Source organism: Periophthalmus magnuspinnatus, chromosome 16 (assembly GCF_009829125.3).
Source record: "Periophthalmus magnuspinnatus isolate fPerMag1 chromosome 16, fPerMag1.2.pri, whole genome shotgun sequence".
Lineage (NCBI taxonomy): Eukaryota > Metazoa > Chordata > Actinopteri > Gobiiformes > Gobiidae > Periophthalmus > Periophthalmus magnuspinnatus.
The window spans coordinates 1,828,674-1,856,000 of NC_047141.1; the positions used below are offsets into that span (position 1 = coordinate 1,828,674).

Sequence of the window (27,327 nt, forward strand, 5' to 3'; positions counted from 1 at the left end):
GTTTTCCTCCTCGCACCTTTTCACAAAATCGTTTTTAAACCTGGAGGCGTCAGAAGCAACAGTGAGCTCTGTTCCAGCATCGTCCTACAGACCAGAGCCTCCCGAGCCTCCAGAGCTGGGACGCCTCAGGTTTGAGAGAGCCGCGTGAAACTTCACAGAGAAGGTGACGAAAGCATAAAGTCCAAACGCCAAAACTATAAAAGCAAATACAGAACGAGTATATGGCACATACATGATGAATTTAGAGGGGAGTATATGGCAGAGGGGAGTATATATATGTCTGTGTAAAGAAATGTCGAGGCTAACAGTTATAGCGGCTAATTTGGAGCCGCGTTCCATATTTGTTGAAGGTAATGCCATTTTCCTGCCCACACTGCTGGTTTAGCACGAGGTGAGAGCTGAGCAACATTGTCTATCAAATCTGTTGCTAACGCTAGCAGGAGCAACCTCGGGGAAAGAAGGCGCCTGATTGTTTGGTATTAATGTTCATATCTTGATTTACAGACGGAGTAGTGAAATAAAAAAACCAAGATCATGTAGAGCACGTTAATATGGACATTTAAGACCAAAATGACGAGTCTGACAGCAGCAGTTACAGAGAGAGGGGACACAGATTTTACACCCATGATCACTTCCTGTTTGGAACGTGGTGGCTAGCAGGTTAGCTCTGTGCATTTATATAAACAGTCTGTGGTATAAACAGGATTGAGGCTATTTCAAATCTACCACAATTGAAATTATAGTCTTCATCAAAATGAAGTCACGTGTAAGATGAACTAAACCAGGACTAAACAATGACTAAGCCAGAACTAAACCAGGACTGAACCAGGACGTGGTTGGAGTAACTCGCCCATCAATCTGAAGATCATTGGTTTGATCTTCATCCACCGTTTTCATAAATGTGCTGTGAGAATAAGTGAGAGGTCGGTGGTGTTTTGAGGGGCCGATGGCACAGATTGGGAGCCTCACTTCTGTCAGTCTGCGCCAGGGCAACTGTGGCTTTACAAGTAACTTCGACCATCATTTCTGAATTAAAAATAAATAAATAAATAAATAAAAACTCCTTGAAAGTCCAACTGAAAACGCTCATATTTGCTGAAGCGTTTGAAAGTATAGTGGTGTTTTAGGGGCTGCTGTGGCGGCGGCCATTTTGTTGTTTTCTCTTTTGACAGTGTGTGTGTTTTTCATGTGTTTTCACTTCCTGTTGTGAAGCACTTTGTGGCTTTGTCTGTGAAAGGTGCTGTTCCATTATCACCCATACACACTGAAGCGGGTCTAAACACAGACGGAGCGAGGGCTGTGTGTCACGATGCTTCATGGACTAAACCTGAGCCTGGGTTTTGGTTCTGGTTCCTGTATTTCTGTAATAGCCATCAAAAAGGCAACTAGCTCATGATAAAGTTATTCCTCACTTATCTTATATATTCTGAGCATCTCAATTATTCACCGTATTGAGTTTACAAGCTAGCAACAACTAGCATGCTAACTCTCATAAAAAAGCTGTATAAGTTGATGCAGACAGAACACAGTGGACATATTTTGACCTCCAGAGTTGCTTAAAGAATAATTCCTCCAACTAAACCAGTGCTAACCCGAAGCAGCGCATGACTAAAACGAGGCTAATGTGTGAGCAAACCTGCCTCTGAGCTAGAATATAAACAGCATCCTTCCATTTCACGTCTTTCCTGCCTAAATACAGTTTCTGACTTTTCTATGGGGTAAGACAGCTGTCAAATTAAAATGTGCGGATATTTATCTGTCTACTTCTTGTCTGGGTTTGGACCACAGACTGTATAAACAAGTGTGATATCACCCACAGCTTTCAGCTCCAAATGAAGCTCATCGACGCTAGCAGTTATAGCGGAGACTAGCAGGTTTGCTATGTCCATTTATATAAACAGTCTATGGTTGGAGAGGAGAAAGAGAAGGGTAGAGAAAAATAGGAGGAAAACACTGGGTTCAAATTCATGATTCCATTAGCTTGTAAACCAGACAGGTGCGAAAAGTGTCTTGCTCAAGGATGCAAAGGCAGTACGATCAGAGCTGGGATTTTACCGTCAACCTTTTAGATAAACAACAATCACTCTACCACCTGAGCCACCATTAGTTTAGTCTGTTGTACCAATTTGGTGTATTATCTAGATCAACATTTACTTTTAAATGTAAAGCTAAAACTGCTAGCATCATTAAAACTGCTAGCATCTACAGTATCACATATTTCCCAATGTATTTGAGCAAAGCCAAACCTTCTGACTTTAATTTCAGGGCATTAGACAGATCTTTAGTGGGCGGCGGATTCCACTTCGCAGCAAAGATTCAATTTCACGTTGAATTAAACCTGGCACAAAACTGAGAGAGTCAAAACGCCGGCGCCTTTCTCCCCGTCGCCGTCAGACAATAGATTTCATAGATTTAAATGATCCCAACGCTCGACACAGAAGGACCAGACTCCAAAACGCTCCACAGGGACAGAGAAGAGAGCGGAGATAACAACCACACCAAAAAAAGAAGAAGAAGAAGAAGAAGCTAATGGAGTCCAGAGGGAGGAGGAGACGGACGCAGGGTTAAGGAAGCGAAAAGTCTGTGGTAAGGAAGCTGTCAGCTAAGCCACGCGAGACTCATTCAAATGAGTGTATACTTATCTGTATTTGTGCCAGAGACTGTATATATAAACAGACATAGCTAACCTCCTAGCTGCTGTGTACTAAACAGGAAGTGATCATGTGGCTCCAATTCACTTTCTATATAAAAACTGTGTCCCCTCTCTCTGTACCTGCTGCTGTCAGATTCGTCATTTTGGTCTTAAATGTTCATATTAACCCTCTACATGATCCTGGGGTTTTTATTTCACTATTGTGTCTGTAAATCAAGACATGAACATTAATAAGAGACAAATAAGGCGCCGTCTTTCAATGAAGTTGCTGCTTCTAGCGTTAGCAACAGGTTTGTTTGACAGCGTTGCTAAGCGCGCGCTCTCTGCTAAACCAACAGCCTCACTCTGGATTGAGTCTTTGGTTGCTATGATACTCAAGGTCCAAACATGGAACTAGAGTCCAAATTGCCCGCTATAACTGCTAGCTTCAACTCTTCCTCTCTCCTCCTCTCTCCATCTTTCCTCCTCTATCCTCCTCTTTCCTTCACTTATCTCCTTCTCTCTCCTCCTCACTCCTCCTCTCTCCTTCTCGCCTCCTCTCTCCTTCTCGCCTCTTCTCTCCCTCTCTTTCACCTCTCCATCTCTCTTCCTCTCTCCTCCTCATTCCTCTCTCCCTCCTCTCTCCTCCTTGCTCCTCTTTTCCTCCTCTCTCCTATCTTCCTCCTCTCCTCCTCTCTCCTACTCTCTCCCTCTCTCCTCCTCTCTCCTCCTCATTTTTCTCGCTCTCCTCTCCTCCTTTCTCCTCCTCTCTCCCTCTCTCCTCCTCACTCCTCTCCTCGTCACTCCTCTCTCCCTCATCTCTCCTATCTTCCTCCTCTCTTCTTCTCTCCTCTCTCCTCCTCTTTCCTCCTCACTCCTCTCTTCTATCTTCCTCCTCTCCTCTCTCCTCCTCTCTCCTCCTCATTCCTCTCTTCTATCTTCCTCCTCTCCTCCTCTCTCCTCCTCACTCCTCTCTCCTATCTTCCTCCTCTCCTCTCTCCTCCTCTCTCCTCCTCACTCCTCTCTTCTTCTCTCCTCTCTCCTCCTCTCTCCTCCTCACTCCTCTCTTCTATTTTCCTCCTCTCCTCTCTCCTCCTCTCTCCTCCTCATTCCTCTCTTCTATCTTCCTCCTCTCTCCTCCTCACTCCTCTCTCCTATCTTCCTCCTCTCCTCTCTCCTCCTCACTCCTCTCTCCTATCTTCCTCCTCTCCTCTCTCCTCCTCTCTCCTCCTCACTCCTCTCTCCTATCTTCCTCCTCTCCTCCTCTCTCCTCTCTCCTATCTTCCTCCTCTCTTCTTCTCTCCTCTCTCCTCCTCTCTCCTCCTCACTTCTCTCTCCTATCTTCCTCCTCTCCTCCTCTCTCCTCACTCCTCTCTCCTATCTTCCTCCTCTCCTCTTCTCTCCCTCTCCTCCTCTCTCCTCCTCACTCCTCTCTCCTATCTTCCTCCTCCTCCTCTCCTCCTTGTCACACAGTAGCAGACATACACCTCTGGCTCTGTGTCCTTGTGATCTCCTTCAGAATGACCCAGTCTGTTGTTTCAGTGTGTGGGGTCAGGTCTGTGTTGTGGCGTCTCTCTCTTTTGTTCCAGACGCAGTAATAGCTGTGTGAGATCAGATCTGTGTTGTGGCGTCTCTCTTTTGCTCCGTCAGATGCAGTAAAAGTAAAAACCCTCCTGTATCGTCGCCTCTTTGTCAAACACAAACACTTTTGGCACAGGCTAAAATGGCTCCTCTGGTTCACTGCAGACGTGAGGTTTTTTTTTTTTTTTTTTATCGCTGTCCAAGGATTTTATCAGGGATGGAACCGATATGTGACTAGAGTCGAATATCAGCGCTGATATCGAAAATGTTGGTGGATCAGTATGGGTTCAGTCGATATCCCATTTTGGTCTATAACTGGTGTAATAAGATGATTTACTGGACCACGTTGGACCAAACCATCTATTTTTTTCCATAATCTGTTTGTGTTTAAAGAAAATCCATTCTATTTTAAGTCTCTGCTGTGGTATCTTGGCAAGAATCCTCACATGAGCCCCCTCTAATGTAAATGAATAGGAAGAGGGTCCGATTCTGGGCCCTTAAGACCCTGGGGCCCTGGACAACAGACCCCCCTGCCCCCCCTCGACGCTCCTGATCACCAGACATTTAGAGCCAAAGTGTCGACATCAGTATCAGAACAGAAAAAGCCGGATCAGTGCAAAACTACATTTTAAACAGAATAACTTTAATCTTTTATACTTGTTTTAAACTTTTTACAACAGCTTGACTTGGTGGCGTCAACTATCTGCATCTACCATCTGCGCTTTTAAAGGAGATATATTAAGCACAATCAACTTTAAGAGCGTTTCAAGGGGCTGTGCCTAATTGTTTTGGTCCCTCGTTTATCGCCGGGGTTACGTAAAAATAACCCGCAATAGGCAAAATCCGCGAAGTAGTCAGCTTTATTTTTTACAAGAGGAGACTGATGGACAATGGTCTACAGTCCCTTAACCAATCAGGATGCAGAACACAATGCACATTCATACACTTGTGAAATGTGTGAAACAGTGAGACCACGAAAGATGAACCACAATATAGTGAGGGACAACTGTATTTGAGCAAAATGTGTCTGTCCTCAGTTCAAATAAATGTATTAGCAGCTGTTGAGGTCAAAATAAGCCCATTGTGTACTGTCTGCAGCTGAACATAAAACATTTTAATGGTGGATAATCAGGAAGTGTGCATTAGCTTGCTTGTAGTTCTGTTTTTCAGACGGTAAAAATCAGGTATTCTTTATCTATTGCGATCAAAACCCCATTGCTGCAAAAAATGCTGTTTCCCCCGTGTCTTGTGGTATGTTACAGACTGCAGTAAGATCTCCAAAGGCTTGTAGGAAAAGTTCTGTAGTGCAGCTTTAAAATGAGAAATGGGACAGACACTGTTTTAATGCCAGAACAGAGCGAGTTGCGTCGGGATCCACATTCGAACAGTGGCCCTTGAAAAGCCGTAACCTCATTGTGAGTTTGCAGAGGAGTGATTCCTCCTCCTCTGTTTCCATGGAGATGTTATTGAGCTGTTTGGATTGGAGAGACTTGGGATCGGACCAGTCTGAAGTCTGGAGTGTGGATGGATCTGTAGAGCTGCCAAACACGGCCGGGCACTGGGACAATTCATAAAACTCTGCAAATCAATCAGAAATGAAGACATTTAAGGGATCACACGGAGGTGGAGAAGGAGGTGTGGTAACGAGTGCTGGAGGAGTTGGAGAAGGAGGTGTGGAGAAGGAGGTGTGGGGACGAAGGCTAGAGGAAGTGGAGAAGGAGGTGTGGGGACGAGGGCACGATGAGGTGGAGAAGGAGGTGTGGGAACGAGGGCAGGAGGAGGTGGAGAAGGAGGTGTGGAGAAGGAGGTGTGGGGACGAAGGCTAGAGGAAGTGGAGAAGGAGGTGTGGGGACGAGGGCAGGATGAGGTGGAGAAGGAGGTGTGGAGGAGATGTGGAGAAGGAGGTGTGGGAACAAGGGCAGGATGAGGTGGAGAAGGAGGTGTGGAGAAGGAGGTGTGGGGACGAAGGCTAGAGGTGTGGGGACGAGGGCAGGATGAGGTGGAGAAGGAGGTGTGGGAACGAGGGCGGGAGGAGGTGGAGAAGGAGGTGTGGAGGAGGTGTGGGAACGAGGGCAGGATGAGGTGGAGAAGGAGGTGTGGGAACGAGGGCGGGAGGAGGTGGAGAAGGAGGTGTGGAGGAGGTGTGGGAACGAGGGCAGGATGAGGTGGAGAAGGAGGTGTGGGGACGAAGGCTGGAGGAGGTGGAGAAGGAGGTGTGGAGAAGGAGGTGTGGGGACGAAGGCTAGAGGTGTGGGGACGAGGGCAGGATGAGGTGGAGAAGGAGGTGTGGGAACGAGGGCGGGAGGAGGTGGAGAAGGAGGTGTGGAGGAGGTGTGGGAACGAGGGCAGGATGAGGTGGAGAAGGAGGTGTGGGAACGAGGGCGGGAGGAGGTGGAGAAGGAGGTGTGGAGGAGGTGTGGGAACGAGGGCAGGATGAGGTGGAGAAGGAGGTGTGGGGACGAAGGCTGGAGGAGGTGGAGAAGGAGGTGTGGAGAAGGAGGTGTGGGGACGAAGGCTAGAGGAAGTGGAGAAGGAGGTGTGGGGACAAGGGCGGGAGGAGGTGGAGAAGGAGGTGTGGGAACGAGGGCAGGACGAGATGGAGAAGGAGGTGTGGGAACGAGGAAGAGAGGAGGTGTTAGAACGAGGAAGAGAGGAGACGTGGGAATGAGGAAGAGAGGAGTTTGAGAAGGGGGTGTGGGAACGAGGACGGGACCTGGGAGTCACATGCACAAAGAGGAGGCATTTAGAGCGTTTAAAGTTGTACTACGCAACTTTTTCCATCATCAGATTGTTTCCATAGTAGTAGAGAAAGAGGGGGGGTGGGGAAAAAGATGATAGAGGGGAAGGCGGGAGAAAGAGAAGGAAAAAGAGAGGGAAAAAGATAAGGGAGGGAGGGGGGGAGTGAGGGGGTGAGAGAGTGTTAAAGAGAAGGGGAAGGACGGAGAGAGAAAGAGGGAAAAAAGAGGAACAAGGGAGAGACAGAAGGGGAAAGCAGAGAGAGGAGAAAGAGAAGGGGGAAATTGTAGAGGAGGGAGAGAGATAGCGAGAGGGGGGTGAGAAAGAGACAGAAGAGGGATTGGGGGCAGGGAGTGGAAAGAAAAAAAAGAAAGAAGAAAGGAGAGAATGTGGAGGATGTAGTGTAGAGAAGGGATAGGAGAAAGAGACAGGGAGACAAAGAGAGAGTTGAGAGAGAGAAAGAGGAGAGAGAGGTATGGAGAGCAGGAGAATCTGAACTTTAAACTCACCCAAGAACCACGTGTGTGTGTGTGTCTGTGTGTGTGTGTGTGGGGTGTGGGTGTGTGTGTGTGTGTGTGTGTGTGTGTGAGAAACACTCTATTCCACCTTGTGATGTCATCATGTGGTGATACAGGAAGTGCTCCACTGTGTTTTTAAACTCCATACACCTTCATTTCAGGAATCATTAGGATCATTTCAAGGCTGGAATTGCCACTTATCTCCACTGCACTAAAGGTAAAAGGAGCTGTTAACTTCATGACATCACAAGGTGGAACTCAAACATGTGAAAATGAAACAAAACACAACTCCAGGTCTGTTTTTGAACAGAGAACAACATTAAAACATGGCTTAAAGCTACAGTTTGCGTAATCTAGCAGCTTTAAAATGCAGTCGTTTTGCACACGGCTCTTCACACTTTGCACTTATCTCTACAGAGTGCGTTTGATTGACAGGTGGAGCGTCAGCCTCGTCCGGCGCTGCGTTGTCGTGATGGAGATATAATGGCGGCGTATAGGGGGGCGAGCTCAGAGTTCATTCCTACACAAACATGAACACATCGTCTGAAGGTTCTGACGTGTTTAGCATCAGCGTCACTGCTCCTGTCACATCTCCATAAAACAGTCAGTCAAATGGATTTACATACGGCCGACAGCGGGCCGAAACGAGCCGAACCGCGCCGAGCATCAATCTGACTAAAAGCTCTGAGGGTTCAGGACACACACACACATTAATAACACGTTTGTACAGGTAACGTGGCGTCCCTGTCGACACAAAGAGCTGTTGTGTTTGAGCGATGATGGGAGACACGCGGGAGACTCTGAGAACGACGCAGGAATCATATGAATCTGAAGAGTTGTACAATTTTGGGAGTTGGTCCAAATTGTTGGAGCTGATATTAGACATATAAAATCAAACATGGCAACGTTTGAATCAAATAACTGGTTTAGCCCTGCTTTAGACCTGGTTTAGTCCTGGTTTAATCCTGGTGTTTAGTCCTGGTTTAATCTTGTATTAGTCCTTGGTTTAGTCCTGGTTTTGTCCTGGTTTAGTCCTGGTTTAGTCCTGGTTTAGTACTGGTTTAGTCCTGGTTTTGTCCTGGTGTAGTTCTGGTTTAATCCCTGGTTTAGTCCTGGTGTTGTCCATGTTTTATCCTTAGTTTAGTCCTGGTTTTGTCCTGGTTTAGTCTGTGTTTAGTCCTGGTTTAGTCTATGTTTAGTCCTGGTGTAGTTCTGGTTTAGTCCTGATTTAGTCCTGGTATAGTCTGTGTTTAGTCCTTGTTTGGTCCTGGTTTAGTCCATGATTAGTCCTGGTTTACTCCTGGTTTAGTGCATGTTTACTCCTGGTTTAGTCCTGGTTTAGTCCATGTTTTATCCCTAGTTTAATCCTGGTTTTGTCCTGGTTTAGTCCATGCTTAGTCCTTGTTTAGTCCTGGTTCAGGCCTGGTTTAGTCCTGGTTTAGTCCTGGTTCAGTCCTGGTTTAGTCCTGGTTTAGTCCTGGATTAGTCCTGGTTTAGTCCTGGTTTAGTCCTGGTTTTAGTCCTGGTTTGGTCCTGATTTAGTCCTAGTTTTATTCCGTGTTTAGTCCTGGTTTAGTCCCGGTTTAGTCCTGGTTTAGTTCTGGTTTAGTCCTGGTTTTGTCCGTGTTTTATCCTTAGTTTAGTCCTGGTTTAGTCCATGCTTAGTCCTGGTTTAGTACTGGTTTTAGTTCTGGTTTAGTCCTGATTTTGTCCTGGTATAGTCTGTGTTTAGTCCTGGTTTAGTCCATGACTAGTCCTGGTTTAGTTCTGGTTTAGTCCTGGTGTAGTTCTGGTTTAGTCCTGATTTAGTCCTGGTATAGTCTGTGTTTAGTCCTGGAGTTTAGTCCCAGTTTTAGTCCTGGTTTAGTCCTGGTTTAGTACATGTTTAGTCCTGGTTTAGTCCTGGTTTAGTCCTGGTTTAGTCCTGGTTTAGTACTGTTTTTAGTCCTGGTGTAGTCCTGATTTAGTCCTTTCTCTTCCTGTGTTCCATCATCATGTAAATAAACACACATAAGACAGGTGTCCCCTAGCACCTCCTCCTCCTCAGCCCTCCTCACCCCCTCACCCCCCCCCCCCCTCTCCTCCTCCTCCTCCTCAATCAAAGCTCAAACAGCAGAAAAACGGCACATCTTTGTCCCCGTCCGTCTCGTGTCCCTGCCGGAGCAGAGACCACACTGCTCCTGTTCCAGTGCGGAGGCCTGTGCTGATTGCTTCTCAATCAAGCGAAACAAATACTAATTAGAATTTTTTTTCCCCTTGTTTGAGGAGGGCGGGATTCTGGGCTCCTCTCAGCTCCTCCTGCGGCTCCTCGCGCGGCTGACTGGCGCTCGGGTGATCGCTCCTCCAGCGGCTCTAGTTCATTTTAAACAGTGAGAGGCTGAGCGCCGCCTCTTATAGGATTATATACTGGTGTGGAGTCGGAAAGAAGCTTATGGTTATGACACTCCAACAGTCCTTTAGGAGCGCAGCAAAGGCCAGATTCAATTACATCTCATTTTACGCCATTTACAGTGTGCGGAGGCGAGCGGGAGTGGTGGAGCGGGTTAAGCATTCACCTAGAACGGGACAGTAACCAGTTCTAATCCTGTCTCAACATGTGTACAGTTGGGTTCCTACCACAGACTGTGTAAAGAAGTGGACTAAGAGTATAAGCAGTCGTAGTAGTATCATAGCAACCAAAGAACCAATCTGGAGTGAGGCTGTTGAAGGTGACGCCCCTTCCTGCTCGCACCACTGGTTTAGCAAGGAGCAGGCGCTTAGCAACACTGTCAATCAAACCTGTTGCTAACGCTAGCAGGAGCGACCTCAGGGAAAGAAGGCGCCTGATTTGTCTGTTATTAATGTTCATATCTTGATTTACAGACACAATAGTGAAATAAAAACCTCAGGATCATGTAGAGGGTTAATATGAACATTTAAGACCAAAATGACGAGTCTGACAGCAGCAGGTACAGAGAGAGGGGACACAGTTTTTATACAGAAAGTGAACTGGAGCCAGAGTCGATGGAATCAGCAGCACGCCCATGATCACTTCCTGTTTGGAACGTGGTGGCTAGCAGGTTAGCTATGGTTCCCACGAAAGCTACACTGGTCTTTTACTCAGTTTCATCCCTATAGCCTTTGTATTTGTGAATCAGGTCACTCAGCTCAACTAATCGTTTTATCCACAACCACATTCCAAATTGAGCTGCTAAACTGGGCAGTGCCTGGAGGACTAAAGAAGAAGAGAATGAGAGAAGAGGAGGGGCGAGGTCTGGAGGTATATGGAATAGTGTGATTGGTCTCACAGGCGTCCACATTTCAAACTCCGCCCCTGCAGCCAGGTGTTTGTATCAGAAACGCCTGGCTGTGATCAGGGCAGTCTTGTGTAATGTCACATAGCACTTGAAATGGCAGAGGCCACTGGGGGCAGTACATACTTAGGTGTTTTTGACCAGAAAGCTGTAAATTTACCTACAAAAAATGACCAGGATCAGTAGCTAATGCTAAAACAGTGTATACACAGAGCAGCAGCAGAAAAGTGGATTTAGCACTTTTAGTTTCACTTTAACCTTATTCAGTTGCTGTAATAAAATAATAAAAGTGGATAATGAAAGTAAAACCAAAACAAATGTAAATAAATGCTGGATATTTATGTAATCATTATCCCTGGTTGTAAGTCCAGCTGTTTAAACAGACCCAGTGATGATTGTGCTCTACCATAGAACTAGCTGTAAAGGGCAATAGTGTTCTCCCTCTGATCAAAAGGTTGACAGTTCAAAACTCACTTTATATAAACTGTGGTATTGTATTACTACTGCAGCACAGAGTTTATCAAAACTGGAAGAAATATAAAATAATAGTATTAGCCTTATTATATACAGTGGCTCAGCTGGTAGAGTGTTTGTCCATTGATCTGAAGGTTGATGCTTTGAATCCTGCTCTTGATATAAACACTGATCCACAGGTGGCCAGTGTGATTCCAGTTCCCGCACATGAATGCTGTTGTTGTGTCCTTGGGCAAAACACTTAACCCCCCTCGCCCCCAGTGTCTGTGTACACTGAGATCTCTCAGTGACTTGAAGGTGGAAAAATGCTGTATAAAAATGTGATGTTTATATAACAGTAAAACATTCAAGTACCAAAATGAGTGAGACTTTCTGTTATATGTTACATTTTGAGGTATTTTTTGCCTTTCTAAAGCTATAATATTTCGTTTTAAATCGTTAATCGCTATGGCGGCAGTCCAATTTGTCATCATGCAAACAGGACTGCTTTGACGCCAGGTTTATTTCCAGGTTTAATCTCATTTGGATATGGTTTGTGTGAACGCAGGCGCAGTGCTGTACCCAGTCAAACACCTCCAGCTCATACACAGAGTCACACTGAGACGGTGCAAAGTGAGAGCGACTTTGTTCTAACGCTTCATTTAATCAGCAGAATTCTAATGGTGCTTTTAACCTGGGACATTACTCGTGCTTGTCTGATTGTAATGACGATAATTGTTTCATTAATTTCCACTTAACGGAAATTGTGATTAATATGAAGAAATTACAAATCCTACTACTGTTTTTAAGGCGTAGTTCTCCTCCGCTCCTCTAAGTGGCGCAAAACTAAAGGCACAGCTGCGATGAGAGCAGATTAACAGACAAAAGAATTTATTTAACAGCATCAGTGACCCCCATACTCTGATCTGGTGCGGCTCGCCATCTACTGGCAGCAGAGGGAACTACTATGAATATAAACAATTAAACTAAGAAATGAGGAACATGTCTGGACCCATTAGTATAAACACACAGTCATAATGAGTGTGATTTGATGGCAGGAATACTTAAAATGAGTCTGCCAATGATTTCTGGACTTAAAGCTACAATCTGTTAATATGATTTTTATGTACTTACTTTCCCTCCAGCTCGTTCAGTACAAGGCTCCGCCCACAAGCCTACATCATGCCCCCACATGGCAGTTCTCCATAAATATACAAAAACATGATACAAAAATGTACAATACAACTTCACAAACCTGATGTGATGTGCCGTAGTTTCATTAGCGGGATGCAGCTGATTGTGTTGTAATAGTGCTCTGAAGGGGGAGGGGAGAAAAGGGAGGGGAGATTCAGAGCGCCAAAAACAAAAGTGAAACTCCACTTTAATACCCCATAGAAGTAAATACCTTCTCTTTAATACCCCACAGAAGTAAATACCCCCTCTTTAATACCCCATAGAAGTAAAAAACCTCCTCTTTAATACCCCACAGAAGTAAATACCTCCTTTAATACCCCATAGAAGTAAATACCTCCTCTTTAAAGTGTTATAAAGTCATTAAAAGCTCAAATCAGTCAGTTTTGCTAAACATGTGTTCTTTATAGTAGTAATAAGTGTCTAGTTTGAACTGAAATCTCGAAATTTTTTGCATAAACGAAACTCAAATCTGCGTCGTCTCTCTGTCATCATTAAACCTTCAGACAGAACAAAGCAAATGGAGCCCGGAGTTATGTTCATCTATTTTAAAGTACCTCTTGAACTGTTGCTTTTAACTCTCGCTCTTGCTACAAAGGCAATCCCATTTCCTCAGCAGCCCTCATATCCCATAATAGTCTTTTCTTTATCGTCATGGCCGCGGCATCAGAGGCTTTTAGCATGCACAAAGTGGTTTTGCATATAGGTCTCCAGTCGCTCTGTTCAAAGCACAATTTCACTTGACATCATTATTTGCCGTGCTTTATGGGCCGGCGTGCTGAGTGCAAACCACCACCATCTTTAAAGGACCACAGAGGTGATTGAAAATGCATTTGTTTGAGCGATGTGGTGAGAGGGTCACGTTTGATTCATCCAGTGTAAATATGCACGAGGCCGTTGTGTTGTACGTGAGAACGGAGAGGAAACGGACAAGGACATGTTTGAGAATAATATGAACCAGTGCAGAATCAATGATGCTGTTTTCAGATTCAACTGTAACTACAACGGACTGTGTATATAAATGAACATAGCTAACCTGCTAGTCGACACGCTCCAAACAGGAAGTGATCCTGTTCACTTTCTGTGTAAAAACTGTGTCCTCTCTCTCTGTAACTGCTGCTGTCAGACTCGTCATTTTGGTCATGTTTATATTAACCCACTTTACATGATCCTGGGGTTTTTGTTTCACTATTGTGTCTGTAAATCAAGATATGAACATTAATAACAGGTAAAGAGTTAGGGTTAAAAAAAAAAAAAAAAGGATAAATCAGGCACCTGCCTTTTCTGAGGTCCCTCCCGATTGTCTTAGCAACAGGTTTGATTGACAGCTTGTAACATGCTCCTGAACCTCACTTTCTTTGTGGTCTTCCAGTTGGAGTGGGAATCCCGTTCATTTCGATGGAGAATTTGAGACAAGTTTTGCGGCTAAAATCTGACATAAAGGAGGTTCATTTGTGTAAAACGTTCTATGATCATGTGACCAACGAGTCGACACTGCAGCGAGTCTCTGAGGCTTTAAAACGGCTCTGTCCCTAAAGAACTGATCCACTGTGAAGATAAACAGCCCCGCACAAAATAATACAACCGGAATGACGATGGCGGCGCCTGCATAAAACCCCCTAACCTCTGACCCCTGACCCCTAACCCACCTGCAGCTCCCTGTCCATTGACTGATCGTTAAATATTTATTCATTTTAGCATGATTCTGCAAAAACCTCATAGAAATAAAACTGGACAGGAAGTAGTGATGCTAACAGTGAGGTTGGGGGCGCTGTTGTGCAGAGAGTCTATTATAAGGATGTGATTGTTTTCAGTTAAAAGGACTTAAGACTTAAGATAATCGACCAAAATGAAACGTTTATAAACCCAATCTCAAACAAATACAGTTCAATGTTTGTGGATTTTCAGTTTTGTGGTGTGAACAATATTTCCCCAAAATGTACTGGACAGCTTGTTTCTACCTTGTGATGTCACTAGGTGGTATTTCGAGAATGGTTTCATGAAACTTATTTAAAAAACTGTATTGTAATTCCCCTTGCTGCTAATGCTAGCTTGCGACTTTAATGTTATTTGAGAGGGACTTGTTTAACAGCACAAATCAGCTCACCTGTCGTAGCACCAGGTTCATCATAAAGTTGAGTAACAGAGCTTCAGACAGAAAGGTGCCTCCAGTTAGCCCCAGAGAATGTTGATGACATTGCTTAAAACTTATCAATAAATAGTCTGCCATATGAATCTAAAATCTTGATCATTTAAAGCTGATGTCATCAACATTCCCTGGGGCAGAGTGAAGCTAACTGGAGGCACTGCTCTGTCTGAAGCTATGCGACTCAAGTTAGAGATTAGAGTTTTATTTTAACACAATCTGAGCATAAAGAACTGACTTAGCTGAAGCTGGAACAGGCAAGCTGATTTGTGCCACTAAACAAGTCCCTCGTCTCAAGTAACATTACAGTCACAAGCTAGCTAGCATTAACATTAGCCAACAGTTTTTCATTTAGTCCCTCTCACCTTTTTGTTGAAAAACTCCTAAACTGAACCTACACTTTGTATTTTTTCTTGAGTTTTTAGACAAACTTAAACCATATTTGTCTGTTTGCTAACGTGTGCATTGTATCACCATGGCAACTGCTGAACATTCCACCATAGACATAGATGAGCGTCATGTCACTGCAAAGTACTAATTGTCGATTTTACATGGAGCGAAAAACAGAAGCCGGAAACATATGTGTAGTCCATAGACTTAAAAGTATAAACGCGTGTTCTTTTCTCATTCATATCTCACGCTCGCCGCTGATCGATATCACTGTGTTCTAATTCGACTTTAAACACGAGCTCTCAGCAGAACGCATCAAATATCTATGAGGATTGTGGAGAGCGGGTTTGATCCCTCATAATGACCAAGAGAGCTGCGTTTTTCAAAGCACGTTTTGTCCTCCATTTTAATGCCTTTTCCCTCCCCCCTTCTCCTCCTCTTCTCGACGTTGCGTTTCTATGGCTATTGGCAGCCGCGCTCTAACACAAAAGCGGCGTTGTAAGCCCGGGTGATGATAGCCGAGTGAAATATGGAGCTTCCATTCTCATGTTGTCTAACGCATTTATGCTACACTTATACTGACTGTAACATGATGCTATAAATCTGTGCTGTGTAACTTTTCTGCTGGCTGCTTGTCTCCATGGAAATGTCATTGCTTTGTTCAAAATAATCCACGATATGGCATTTTGGCACATAAAACATACTGTGTCTATAGCTTTTGGTTCACGGCAAGTCTTTAAATGTGTATTTGGATGAAGTTGTATTAATATTTTTTGAGTAAACTTTGAGCAAATCCGGAGCCACTTAAAATATGAGAATCAAGAGAAAGGGTCTTGATTTACCTGAGTTAGAAAATAAACTTTTTCTATTTACAGGGCAGGTGCAAGTGTGAAAGTTGCTGTTTTGTTTGTTGTTTGTTTGTTTGTTTGGTTTTATATAAAGACATTTGTACTTCGGCATGTTTTACTCGACCTGTACCATTTTGGTCCAGTCTAATACTCCCTCTCCCCCTCTGCAGACGGACGCCGCTCTGATGTACGACGCCGTACACGTGGTCGCTGTGGCCGTGCAACAGTCTCCTCAGATCACTGTCAGCTCGCTCCAGTGTAACCGACACAAGCCCTGGAGGTTTGGCAACCGCTTCATGGCCCTCATCAAAGAGGTATGACCACGCCCACTCCGCCACGACGACTGTTACACGGCCAATCAAAATCAGAGCTGGAATGAACAGCTAGAATCAATAGATCAGCCAATAAAGGAACAAAATCTGATCATCAGAACACCTGGGACATGTGACCAGTGGTGGAATGTTATGAAGTAGTAAAGTAGTGTATAGGTCTGTACTTTACTTTTTACTTTTACTGGAGTACATTTGAGAGCAGTATCTGTACTTTCTACTCCACTACATTTTTGAACAGGGACTGAACATTAAAAGTCTTTTTTATTATTGTGTGAGACCTGCTGAAAAGGCTGAGGGTTTATTTTTAACACATTCAGAATTCGAGCAAAACAAAAATAGACAAATAAAAACTGAAAAAGACAATTGATTCAGTTGATCAAAATCAAACTCTCTACATCTGAAGCTTTATTAGATCTCAAAATCTGTGCAAAATACTTTTACTTTTTACTCTTTAAGCACATTTTTAAACCAATACTTTTCTACTTTTACTTAAGATGATTTTTTTCATGTGCTACTTTTACTTGAGTATCTGTACCTTTACTTAAGTAACAAAACCACTGCATGTGACAGTGGAGTTTTAGAACAAAATACACTGAACTTTGAAATAACTCTTTCAGTCTTTCATTGTCCTTGTCAAAACCTGCACACATGAACAATCACAACTTAATAAAATAACTCACTTCAGATGTAGCTGATGCTTATATCAGATTTCAGTAATCAGATTACTCCAGAAATCAAATAATGAAAACATGCACCAGTGCAACCAGCAGCAAAAGAAAAATTCAGTTTTATGGATCAAATCTGAACGACAGCGGGATGACAAATACAAGGGTAAGGCAGCTAGCGGCTATGTCCATTTATATATACAGTCTATGGGAATGCTGTAGAAAGTGAAACATGTGAAACAGGGGAACAAAAGTTTAAATGTAACTGGGGAATAATTAGCATAACTACTGTACCCCACTGTATAGTACTGATTCAGAGAGCAGATTTTTAAATGAATATTGTGCAAGTAGTTCCACAGTTCAGTGTCTCCAGAGCCAGTCTCCATGTCTGGAGATTTGGTTGTTGTGGCCCCCGCCTTTGACTGCTGCCCAGATCTCTCTGCACCGGCCTCAAAGAGATTCTGGATAACTGTTTGACACCTCACGAGGGGGAAGCAGTGCTGTTGAACTTGTTCATCACCCTGGCTGAAGTCACCGAGGTGGTTGGCAAGCTCCTTAGTGGCAAGGCTCCGGGGATGGACAAGGATGTTGTGGGACTGTCTTGGCTGACACGTCTCTGCAACATCGCGTGGCGGTCGGGGACAGTACCTGTGGAATGGCAGACCGGGGTGGTGGTCCCTCTGTATAAGAAGGTGGACCAGAGGGTGTGTTCCAATTACAGGGGAATCACACTATCTTAGCCTTCCCGGTAAGGTCTATTCCAGGGTACTGGAGAGGAGAATCCGACCGATAGTCGAACCTCAGATTCAGGAGCAGTGCGTTTTTTGTCCTGGTCGTGGAACACTGGACCAGCTCTATACTCTCCATCGGGTCCTCAAGGCTCATGGGAGTTTGCCCAACCAGTCCACATGTGTTTTGTGGATCGGGAGAAGGCATTCGACCATGTCCCTCTTGGTGTCCTTTGGGGGGTCCGGGGCCCTTTGCTAAGGGCTGTCTGGTCCCTGTATGACCGGAGCAGGAGCTGTGTTCACATTGCCGGCAGTAAGTCAGACCTGTTCCCGGTGCATGTTGGACTCCGCCAGGGCTGCCCTTTGTCACCGGTTCTGTTCATTATATTTATGGACAGAATTTCTAGGTGCAGCCAGGGGCCGGAGGGGGTCTGGTTTGGGAACCACAGGATTTCATCTCTGCTGTTTGCAGATGATGTTGTCCTGATGGCTTCTTCGAGCCAGGACCTGCAGCACTGGGGCGGTTTGCAGCCGAGTGTGAAACGGCTGGGATGTGAATCTGCTCCTCCAAATCCGAGGCCATGATTCTCGACCAGAAATAGGTGGCCTTCCCTCTTTGGGTGGGTGGGGGGTCTCTGCCTCAAATGGAGGAGTTCAAGTGTCTCAGGGTCTTTTTCACGAGTGAGGGAAGGATGGAGTGTGAGATTGACAGGTGGATCGGTGCAGCTTCTGCAGTGATGCGGTCGCTGTATCGGTCTGTTGTGGTGAAGAAGGAGCTGAGCCGGAAGGCAAAGCTCTCAAGTTAACAGTCAATCTATGTTCCTGCCCTCACCTATGGTCATGAGCTCTGGGTAATGACCGAAAGGACAAGATCGCGGATACAAATAGGTGATATGAGTTTCCTCTGCAGGGTGACTGGGTGCACCCTTAGAGATAAGGTGAGGAGCTCGGTCACAGAGGAGGAGCTTGGAGTAGAGCCTCTGCTCCTACACATCGAGGACCAGCTGAGGTGGCTCAGGCATCTGTTCAGGATTCCCCCTGGACCCCTCTCTGGGGAGGGACTGTCTCTTGGCTGGCCTGGGAACACCTTGGGGTCCCACGGGAGGAGCTGGAGGATGTGTCTAGGGTTAGGGAAGTCTGGGAGTCTCTGCTTACACTGCTGCCCCCGGCCCTGGATAAGAGGAAGAACATGGATGGATGGTTCAACAATTACATTATAATAAAATAACACGCCCACATGAAGATGAACAATCCAAACCAGTCAATCCCACAGAATAAAACATTATAATGAAAATATGTCTTAATCTTTGTTTTGAAGAATATGCCCCCTCTGCCAATAACACACACACACACACACCCGCACACCCCCGCACACACACACACACACACACACCCCTATATACAATCACTCACTCACACACACATACATACACTCACACACACACATAATCACACACATATATACAATCACTCACACACACATACATACACATACACTAACAAACTCACAGACACACACGCACAGAGGAGGAATGTAAATAAGAACAGAATTATAAAGAGAGATAGAGGGAGGAGAAAAAAGGAGAGGGAAAAAGAGAGGGGGAGTGAGAGATAGAAAGAGAGAGAGGAGGAAGGTAAATAAGAACACAGAATTATAGAGAGAAGAGAGGGAGGAAGGGAGAGCGGGGAGAGGGAAGGGAGGAGGGAAGGCGAGAGATAGAGGAGAGGGTGAAAGAAGAGAGAGGGAGGGAGAGAAAGAGAAAAGGAGAGGAGGAGAAAGGAGGAAAAGGGAAGGGTATAGGGGAGAGAAAAATAAAAGGAGGGAGGGAGAGCAGGTGAGAGGAGAGAAGAAGAAAGAGTAGAGGAAAAGGGAAGGAGAGAGATAGAAATAGAGAAAGGAGAGAGAGGGAGGGAGAAAGCGAGAGAGATTAAGAGAGAGAGAGATAACAGAATCTGAATGAACAATGATTTATCTGAGAGCGCTCGACTGGAAAAGACTGTTCCAGTGTGAAGAGCGGCGGCCATTTTGAGAGGTAGAAACAGTAATGGAAGGAGAAACAAAAGCCTGATTCTGACAGTTCAGATCCACAGGGCGAAGGACGAGAAGCAGAACAGAATTGATGAGTCCGTAAATAACTTTGTTTGTTTTGAATGTTTCAAATGTGGTTCTTTCTCAAGACATTAAAGTAGCTCTATGTATCTTCTGTGGTGAGGGGTCAGCCACCGGATCGTCGCCATGGAGATATCATAGCTTTGCCTGAAATTTCCATAAAAAAATAAAAAAGGCTGTATTGTGAAAGGGCACACCTCTCCACAGACTTCACCTGTAACTATCCTGGGCGACATAACTTGCTTGTTTTTATGGAAGTACGTTCAATTCAATAGTGTGGAACATTCCAGGCAAAGGCATTACATCTCTGTGGGGACAAGCAGGTGGTGGTCCATTCACTAGAAAAGTTACTTATTGCACCTTTAATTTTGCCTTTACTTCCATGATTTTGATTCTTGTTTGATTATTTTGGGCGTGTGGACTGTTGTGTAGATGTTCCACACAAGGCGTCCACAGCAGCAGAAGAATGGCAGGGATTACAGGTCTATATTTAGTCTGTGTTTGAGCTGTTCTTTCAGATGAAGCTCAGATGAAGACGATCTGCAGCGTGTTTCAGATGAAACACACAGCACTGTGACTGCTCCCATTCATCACAGGAATATTACTATCAAGGAATAATGTGAAATTTGGCATATTCACTCTTCATGTCATCCTGATCAAAAAGTCAATGGGACACTATTTTGCATGGTGTTGCCATGGCAATGTGCAATGGGAAGGGAAAAATTCCCAAATTTCAAATAACAAACAACAAACAAACAAATTACACTGCCTGGTCAAAAAAAAAAAGTCGCCACCAAAAAAAGGTCACACTCTAATATGTCATTGGACCGTGTTTAAAAAATGCTCTTACTTTCACTATTAAACATAGCCCTGAGTTCTACTGTTGTGTTTCTTTGATTTGATTTCACCAAACCTTTAAATGATCACTGATCACGATCATTCTGGATTTTTTTCTGGCCACATTTCTTTCTCGAAGACGATGGGTCCACATTATCCTTCCAGTTTTTAATAATGTGTTGGACAGTTCTTAACCCAATTTTAGTAGTTTATGCTTCTCCTCAGACGTTTTCTCTGGTTGATGCCAATGATCTGACCCTTTTCAAACAGACTGACATCTTTTTCACGACCACAGGATGTGTCTTTCAACATGGATGTTTAAGAAATGAGAAGTAACTCATTGCACCAGTTGGGGTTAAATAACTTGTTGCAGCTGAAAGATAAGATAACCCTAACCCATGCAGTAATTATCCAATAGGAGGCGTGTACATATTTGCTTAGTTAAATCCAGGTGGAGACTTTTTTTTGGCCAGGCAGTTTATTAGTATCATTGAAGAACATGAAATTTGGCTCATTGACTCTTCAGGTCGTCCCCGTCAAAACAGTCCAGGGGCCAAATGGAATTATGAAAAAAAAGTAAATAACCATTAAATATGTTTTCAGAAAACATAGGATGAAGGATTAAAGATTTGAATATAAAATATATTTTATATATTTGCTACATGATTCCATAAATCTTACTTCATATATTTGATGTCTTCCGTGTGTATATAAAATGTAGAAAGTAATAATTAAAAAAAAATAAATAAAAAAAACATTGAATGAGAGTGTCCAAACTTGTGACTGGTCGTGTGCGTCACATGTTCTGCTCTTGTCCAACGAGAATGTAAAATGATAACCTTAACCAACTTAAAGAGAAAAAAATGTAATTGTTGGTAAAATCTTAAATATAGATGTGCTATGTTTGAATGAAATGAGTTGCGTTATCTATGCACTTAAACCAGTGACTGTGATGTTTGTGTGTTTCAGGCTCACTGGGACGGTCTCACCGGGAGGATCACGTTTAACCGATCCAACGGCCTCCGCACGGACTTTGACCTGGACGTCATCAGTCTGAAGGAGGAGGGGCTTGAGAAGGTCAGAGTCATTTTAAAACTAAACGCTTTATATGTCTGCCTCAAGTTAGTTCATTATGGGGACCTGTCTTATGGGGACCTGCCTCATGGGGACCTGTCTTATGGGTACCTGCCTCATGGGGACCTGTCTTATGGGTACCTGCCTCATGGGGACCTGTCTTATGGGGACCTGCCTTATTAGGACCTATTTTATGTGGACCAGCTCTTTGGGGACCTGTCTTATGGGGATCTGTCTTATGGGGACCTGCCTCATGGGGACCTGCCTTATTGGGACCTGTCTTATGGGGATCTGGTTTATTGGGACCTGTTTTATGTGGACCTAGCTTATGGAGACCTGCCTCATGGGGACCTGTCTTATGGGGTCCTGCCTTATTAGGACTTGTCTTATGGGGGCCTGCTCCATGGGGACCTGCCTTATTGGGACCTGTCTTATTAGGACCTGTCTTATGGGGACCTGCCTTATTAGGACCTGTCTTATGTGGACCTGCTCCATGGGGACCTGTCTTATGAGGACCAGCTGTTTGGGGACCTGTCTCATGGGGACCTGCCTTCTTGCCCCTTGCTCCCAAATTTTTATTTACTGGCCTGGTTACACAAAACACAAAGCTGAACCCAATTTAAAAAGTAGGAAGGACATGTTTTAAATTGCTAATCGCCATGGCAACAAGGGGGGGTAACAGTGGCTCAGCTGGTCGAGTCCACTGATCTGAAGGTCGGTGGTTTGATTCCCATCAACTTAAACATCATCGAATGAGTGGTCAAATCCACTGACCCACAGGCTGGTAGTACAATTCCAGCTCCCACAGATGAATGGTGTCGTTGTGTTCTTGGGCAAGACACTTAACCTGTCTCACCCCCTGTGTCTGTGAATGTGTGAGTGGTTCCTTGATGTAAAGGACTTTGAGCCTTGAAGGTGGAAATGTGCTGTATAAAAATGAGACCATGACTATTTACCAAGTTGCACATTACAGGAAGCAGAACCTCATTCAAAAAACGCCATGGCAACAATTCAGTGTTTTATTATTATTCTGAAACCTGTGGATAGAAAAGCATTTTAAACTAGATCTCAGTCCTGTTTAAAAATGCCACGGCTCTGAATGCCCTAAGCGTCTGTAGTTCCACACACACTGCGCTCGTTGGACACCGTGAGGCCGTGCAGCTTCAGAGTCCTGTCAAACTGCGGTACATTCCTGACCACTTGTTACCACAGATACTGCTGTAACCTCGGATTCTTGTGTAAATCTTGCGTGACATGGTTTTGCTGTAGGCTCTTTAGCTGGGGACTCTCTGACACATTTGGAGCCGCGGGCTGCTCTCCTCTCGCTCCGTGCACGGCCCCCTCTGCTGCTGTGGAGGTGTCACTTTAACGCTGGACCCAGGAAGCAGCCGTCGCACTGTTGTTCTTGTCAAAAGTGGCTCATTCTGACTCGCTCTCTGACAGACTGCAGCGTTATCACAAAATCCACGGGCTAAACTCCTGCTGTCAGGGGCTGCGGCGCGATTCCAAAAGGACTTTTCATTTTGTGTGTGGCCGAACAATTTGACGTATCGATATGTTTGTTCAAATTATAAACATATAAAAGTACTTTTACTTTACAGTCTTGTTCAAATATACTCAAGTGAGAGGGAGAGGAGGAGGAGGAGAGGAGGGAGGAGGAGAGAGAAGGAGGAGAGAGGGAGGAGGAGGAGAGAGGGAGTAGAGGTGGGAGGGAAGGAGGGAGGGAGGAGGAGAAAGGGAGGAGAAGAGAAAGGAAGAAGAGATGAGGGGGGAGTAGGAGGAGGGGAGAGAAGAGAGAAGAGGAGATGGGTTGCAGGAAGAGGAGGAGAGGAGGGAGGGAAGGAAGGAAGGGGGGAGGAGGAGAGAGGGAGTAGAGGTGGGAGGGAAGGAGGGAGGGAGGGAGAGAGGAGGAGAAAGGAGGAGGAGATGAGGGGGGAGGAGGAGGAGAGAGAAGAGAGAAGAGGAGATGGGTGCAGGAAGAGGTGGAGGAGGAGAGCAGGAAGAGAGAGGAGAGATGGGCAGAGGCGGAGAGGGAGGGAGAGAGGGAAGGGGAGGGAGGAGGAGAAGAGGAGAGAGGGAGGAAAGAAGGGAGGGAGGAAGAGAGAGAAGAAGTAGAGAGGGGGGGAGGAGGAGAGAGGAAAAAGGGAAAAGAGAGGAGAGATGGGCTGAGGAGGAGGAGAGAGAGAAGAGAGAGGAGAGAGAGGAGGAGGAGGGATGGGGAGAAATTGAGAAGAGGAAGAGAGATAGAGGGAAGAGAGGAGGGGTAAAGAGAGAAGAGAGGAAGTCCTCAAATCATGTGAAAATACTTTTACTTTTCAGTCCAATTAAAAAACGTAGTGGAGGAGAAAGTACAGATACTGCTCTCAAATGTACTCAAGTAAAAGTAAGAAGTACACACTGTAAAAGTAAAGCACAGATACTTCAGATTTCATTTCACAGATTAAAGTGCTAAAATTACACAGAGCTTCAGTGTTGGTTGAGTGGACAGATCCACTGACCCACAGGTTGGCGGTGCGATTCCAGCTCCTACAGATGCATGCTGTTGTTGTGTCGTTGGGCACGAAACAAGACACCCACCTGTGTGTGTGAATGTGTGTGTGAATGTGTGAGTGAATGTGTGTGTAAATGTGTGAGTGAATGTGTGTGTGAATGTGTGTGTGAATGTGTGAGTGAATGTGTGTGTGAATGTGTGTGAGTGAATGTGTGAGTGAATGTGTGTGTAAATGTGTGAGTGAATGTGTGTGAGTGAATGTGTGAGTGAATGTGTGTGTGAATGTGTGTGTGAATGTGTGAGTGAATGTGTGTGTGAATGTGTGTGTGAATGTGTGAGTGAATGTGTGTGTGAATGTGTGAGTGAATGTGTGTGTGAATGTGTGAGTGAATGTGTGAGTGTCTGAATGTGTGTGTGAATGTGTGTGTGAATGTGTGAGTGAATGTGTGTGTGAATGTGTGTGTGAATGTGTGAGTGAATGTGTGTGTGAATGTGTGCGTGAATGTGTGTGTGAATGTGTGAGTGAATGTGTGTGTGAATGTGTGCGTGAATGTGTGAGTGAATGTGTGTGTGAATGTGTGCGTGAATGTGTGAGTGAATGTGTGTGTGAATGTGTGTGTGAATGTGTGAGTGGTTCCTTGGTGTAAAGCACTTTGGAGGTTGAAGATTTGAAGACTGTATAAAGATGTGACCATTTACCAGTAGAGGGTGATAGAAAAGAGAAACAGTATAGACAGCTGACCCGTGGCAGAGGTCCAGACTGAGACCCTGGCCTCTCTCTGACCCGCTGTAATGACCTGAGTGACGATGATGTGATCTTGTCGGCTTCTTCAGTTCTGACAGAGTTCTGGTCAGTCACAGCTTTATCTGTGTCTAAAGACAGGATACAGAAACCATCACCCCCATTATCGAACTGAACAAGCCTCCTGCAAGAGTGCAAAAAGAGTTCACTCCAAAAACGTTTGTCCAGGTGACAGAATGACATTTTGTTTTGCAACGAAGCCCATCTCTACGACTGAGGGATTAAACAGACACCTCGGCAAAAAAGTAACATAAAGTAATTCAAAGCTTTACAGAATGACATTAAAATCACAACAAATCAAAACATGAATAATCTTCATAAAATGAACATCTTCAGGAAGACTGGCTCAGGTTTCAGCTGCAGAAAACTGAAACACTGACTAAAGATCAGGACTAAACCAGGACTAAACTAGGACTAAACCAGGAATAAACTCCAGGACTAAACCAGGACTAAACCAGGACTAAACCAGGATTAAACCAGGACTAAACTAGGACTAAACCAGGAATAAACCAGGACTAAACTAGGACTAAACCAGGACTAAACTCCAGGACTAAACCAGGACTAAACTAGGACTAAACCAGGACTAAACCAGGACTAAACTCCAGGACTAAACTCCAGGACTAAACCAGGACTAAACCAGGATTAAACCAGGACTAAACTCCAGGACTAAACTAGGACTAAACTCCAGGACTAAACTCCAGGACTAAACCAGGACTAAACTCCAGGACTTAACCAGGACTAAACCAGGACTAAACTCCAGGACTAAACCAGGACTAAACCCGGACTAAACTCCAGGACTAAACCAGGACTAAACCAGGACTAAACCAGGGATAAACTCCAGGACTAAACCAGGACTAAACCAGGATTAAACTCCAGGACTAAACCAGGATTAAACCAAGACTAAACCAGGACTAAACTCCAGGACTAAACCAGGACTAAACCAAGACTAAACCAGGACTAAACACCAGGACTAAACCAGGATTAAACCAGGACTAAACACCAGGACTAAACCAGGACTAAATCAGTACTAAACCAGGACTAAACCAGGACTAAAAGCCAGGACTAAACACCAGGACTAAACCAGGACTAAACTCCAGGACTAAACCAGGACTAAACCAGGACTAAATCAGGACTAAACCAGGAATAACACCAGGACTAAACCAGGACTAAACTCCAGGACTAAACCAGGACTAAACCAGGACTAAATCAGGACTAAGCCAAGACTAAACACTAGGACTAAACCAGGACTAAACCAGTAATTAACCAGGACTGAACCCCAGAACTAAACCAAGACTAAAAAACAGGACTAAACCAGGACTCAACACCAGGACTAAACCACGACTAAACACCAGGACTAAATCAGGATTAAACACCAGAACTGAACACCAAGACTAAACCAAGACTGAACACTAGAACTAAACTAAGACTCAAAACCAGGACTAAACCGGGACTAAACTGGGACTAAACCAGGACTAAACCAAGACTAAAAAACAGGACTAAACCAAGGCTAAACACCAGGATTAAAGCAGGACTAAACTCCAGGACTAAACCAGGGATAAACTCCAGGACTAAACCAGGACTAAACCAGGATTAAACTCCAGGACTAAACCAGGATTAAACCAAGACTAAACCAGGACTAAACTCCAGGACTAAACCAGGACTAAACCAAGACTAAACCAGGACTAAACACCAGGACTAAACCAGGATTAAACCAGGACTAAACACCAGGACTAAACCAGGACTAAATCAGTACTAAACCAGGACTAAACCAGGACTAAAAGCCAGGACTAAACACCAGGACTAAACCAGGACTAAACTCCAGGACTAAACCAGGACTAAACCAGGACTAAATCAGGACTAAACCAGGAATAACACCAGGACTAAACCAGGACTAAACTCCAGGACTAAACCAGGACTAAACCAGGACTAAATCAGGACTAAGCCAAGACTAAACACTAGGACTAAACCAGGACTAAACCAGTAATTAACCAGGACTGAACCCCAGAACTAAACCAAGACTAAAAAACAGGACTAAACCAGGACTCAACACCAGGACTAAACCACGACTAAACACCAGGACTTAATCAGGACTAAACACCAGGACTAAACCAGGATTAAACACCAGAACTGAACACCAAGACTAAACCAAGACTGAACACTAGAACTAAACTAAGACTCAAAACCAGGACTAAACCGGGACTAAACTGGGACTAAACCAGGACTAAACCAAGACTAAAAAACAGGACTAAACCAAGGCTAAACACCAGGATTAAAGCAGGACTAAACCAGGACATTTCTAGCCCGTACATCTTGTTATTTCAGACTTCTGCAAACATGTTCTGAAAAACATGGGATATGTCTGATTTCAGTTTCCTCAGATGTGAATTCTCTTGGAGTTGTTTACAATGTGAACTCTGATAAACCTACTTTTGAGACATGGATAATAATGGGTTTGATTACAGCCTGTCAACCAAACCAGCTCCTTCAGAATGTAAACTAT

At 44.6% G+C, this 27,327-nt stretch overlaps 1 protein-coding gene across 1 annotated transcript in view; it reads left to right on the plus strand.

Annotated features, from left to right (window-relative positions):
• grik2 (glutamate receptor, ionotropic, kainate 2) overlaps nucleotides 1-27,327 on the plus strand; it is a 280,443-nt gene that overhangs the window by 116,126 nt on the left and 136,990 nt on the right. The window contains exons 7-8 of the mRNA XM_033980607.2: nucleotides 15,959-16,102; nucleotides 21,430-21,537. Of these exons, the coding sequence (XP_033836498.2) occupies nucleotides 15,959-16,102; nucleotides 21,430-21,537 (252 nt within the window). The remainder of the gene's footprint in view (nucleotides 1-15,958; nucleotides 16,103-21,429; nucleotides 21,538-27,327) is intronic.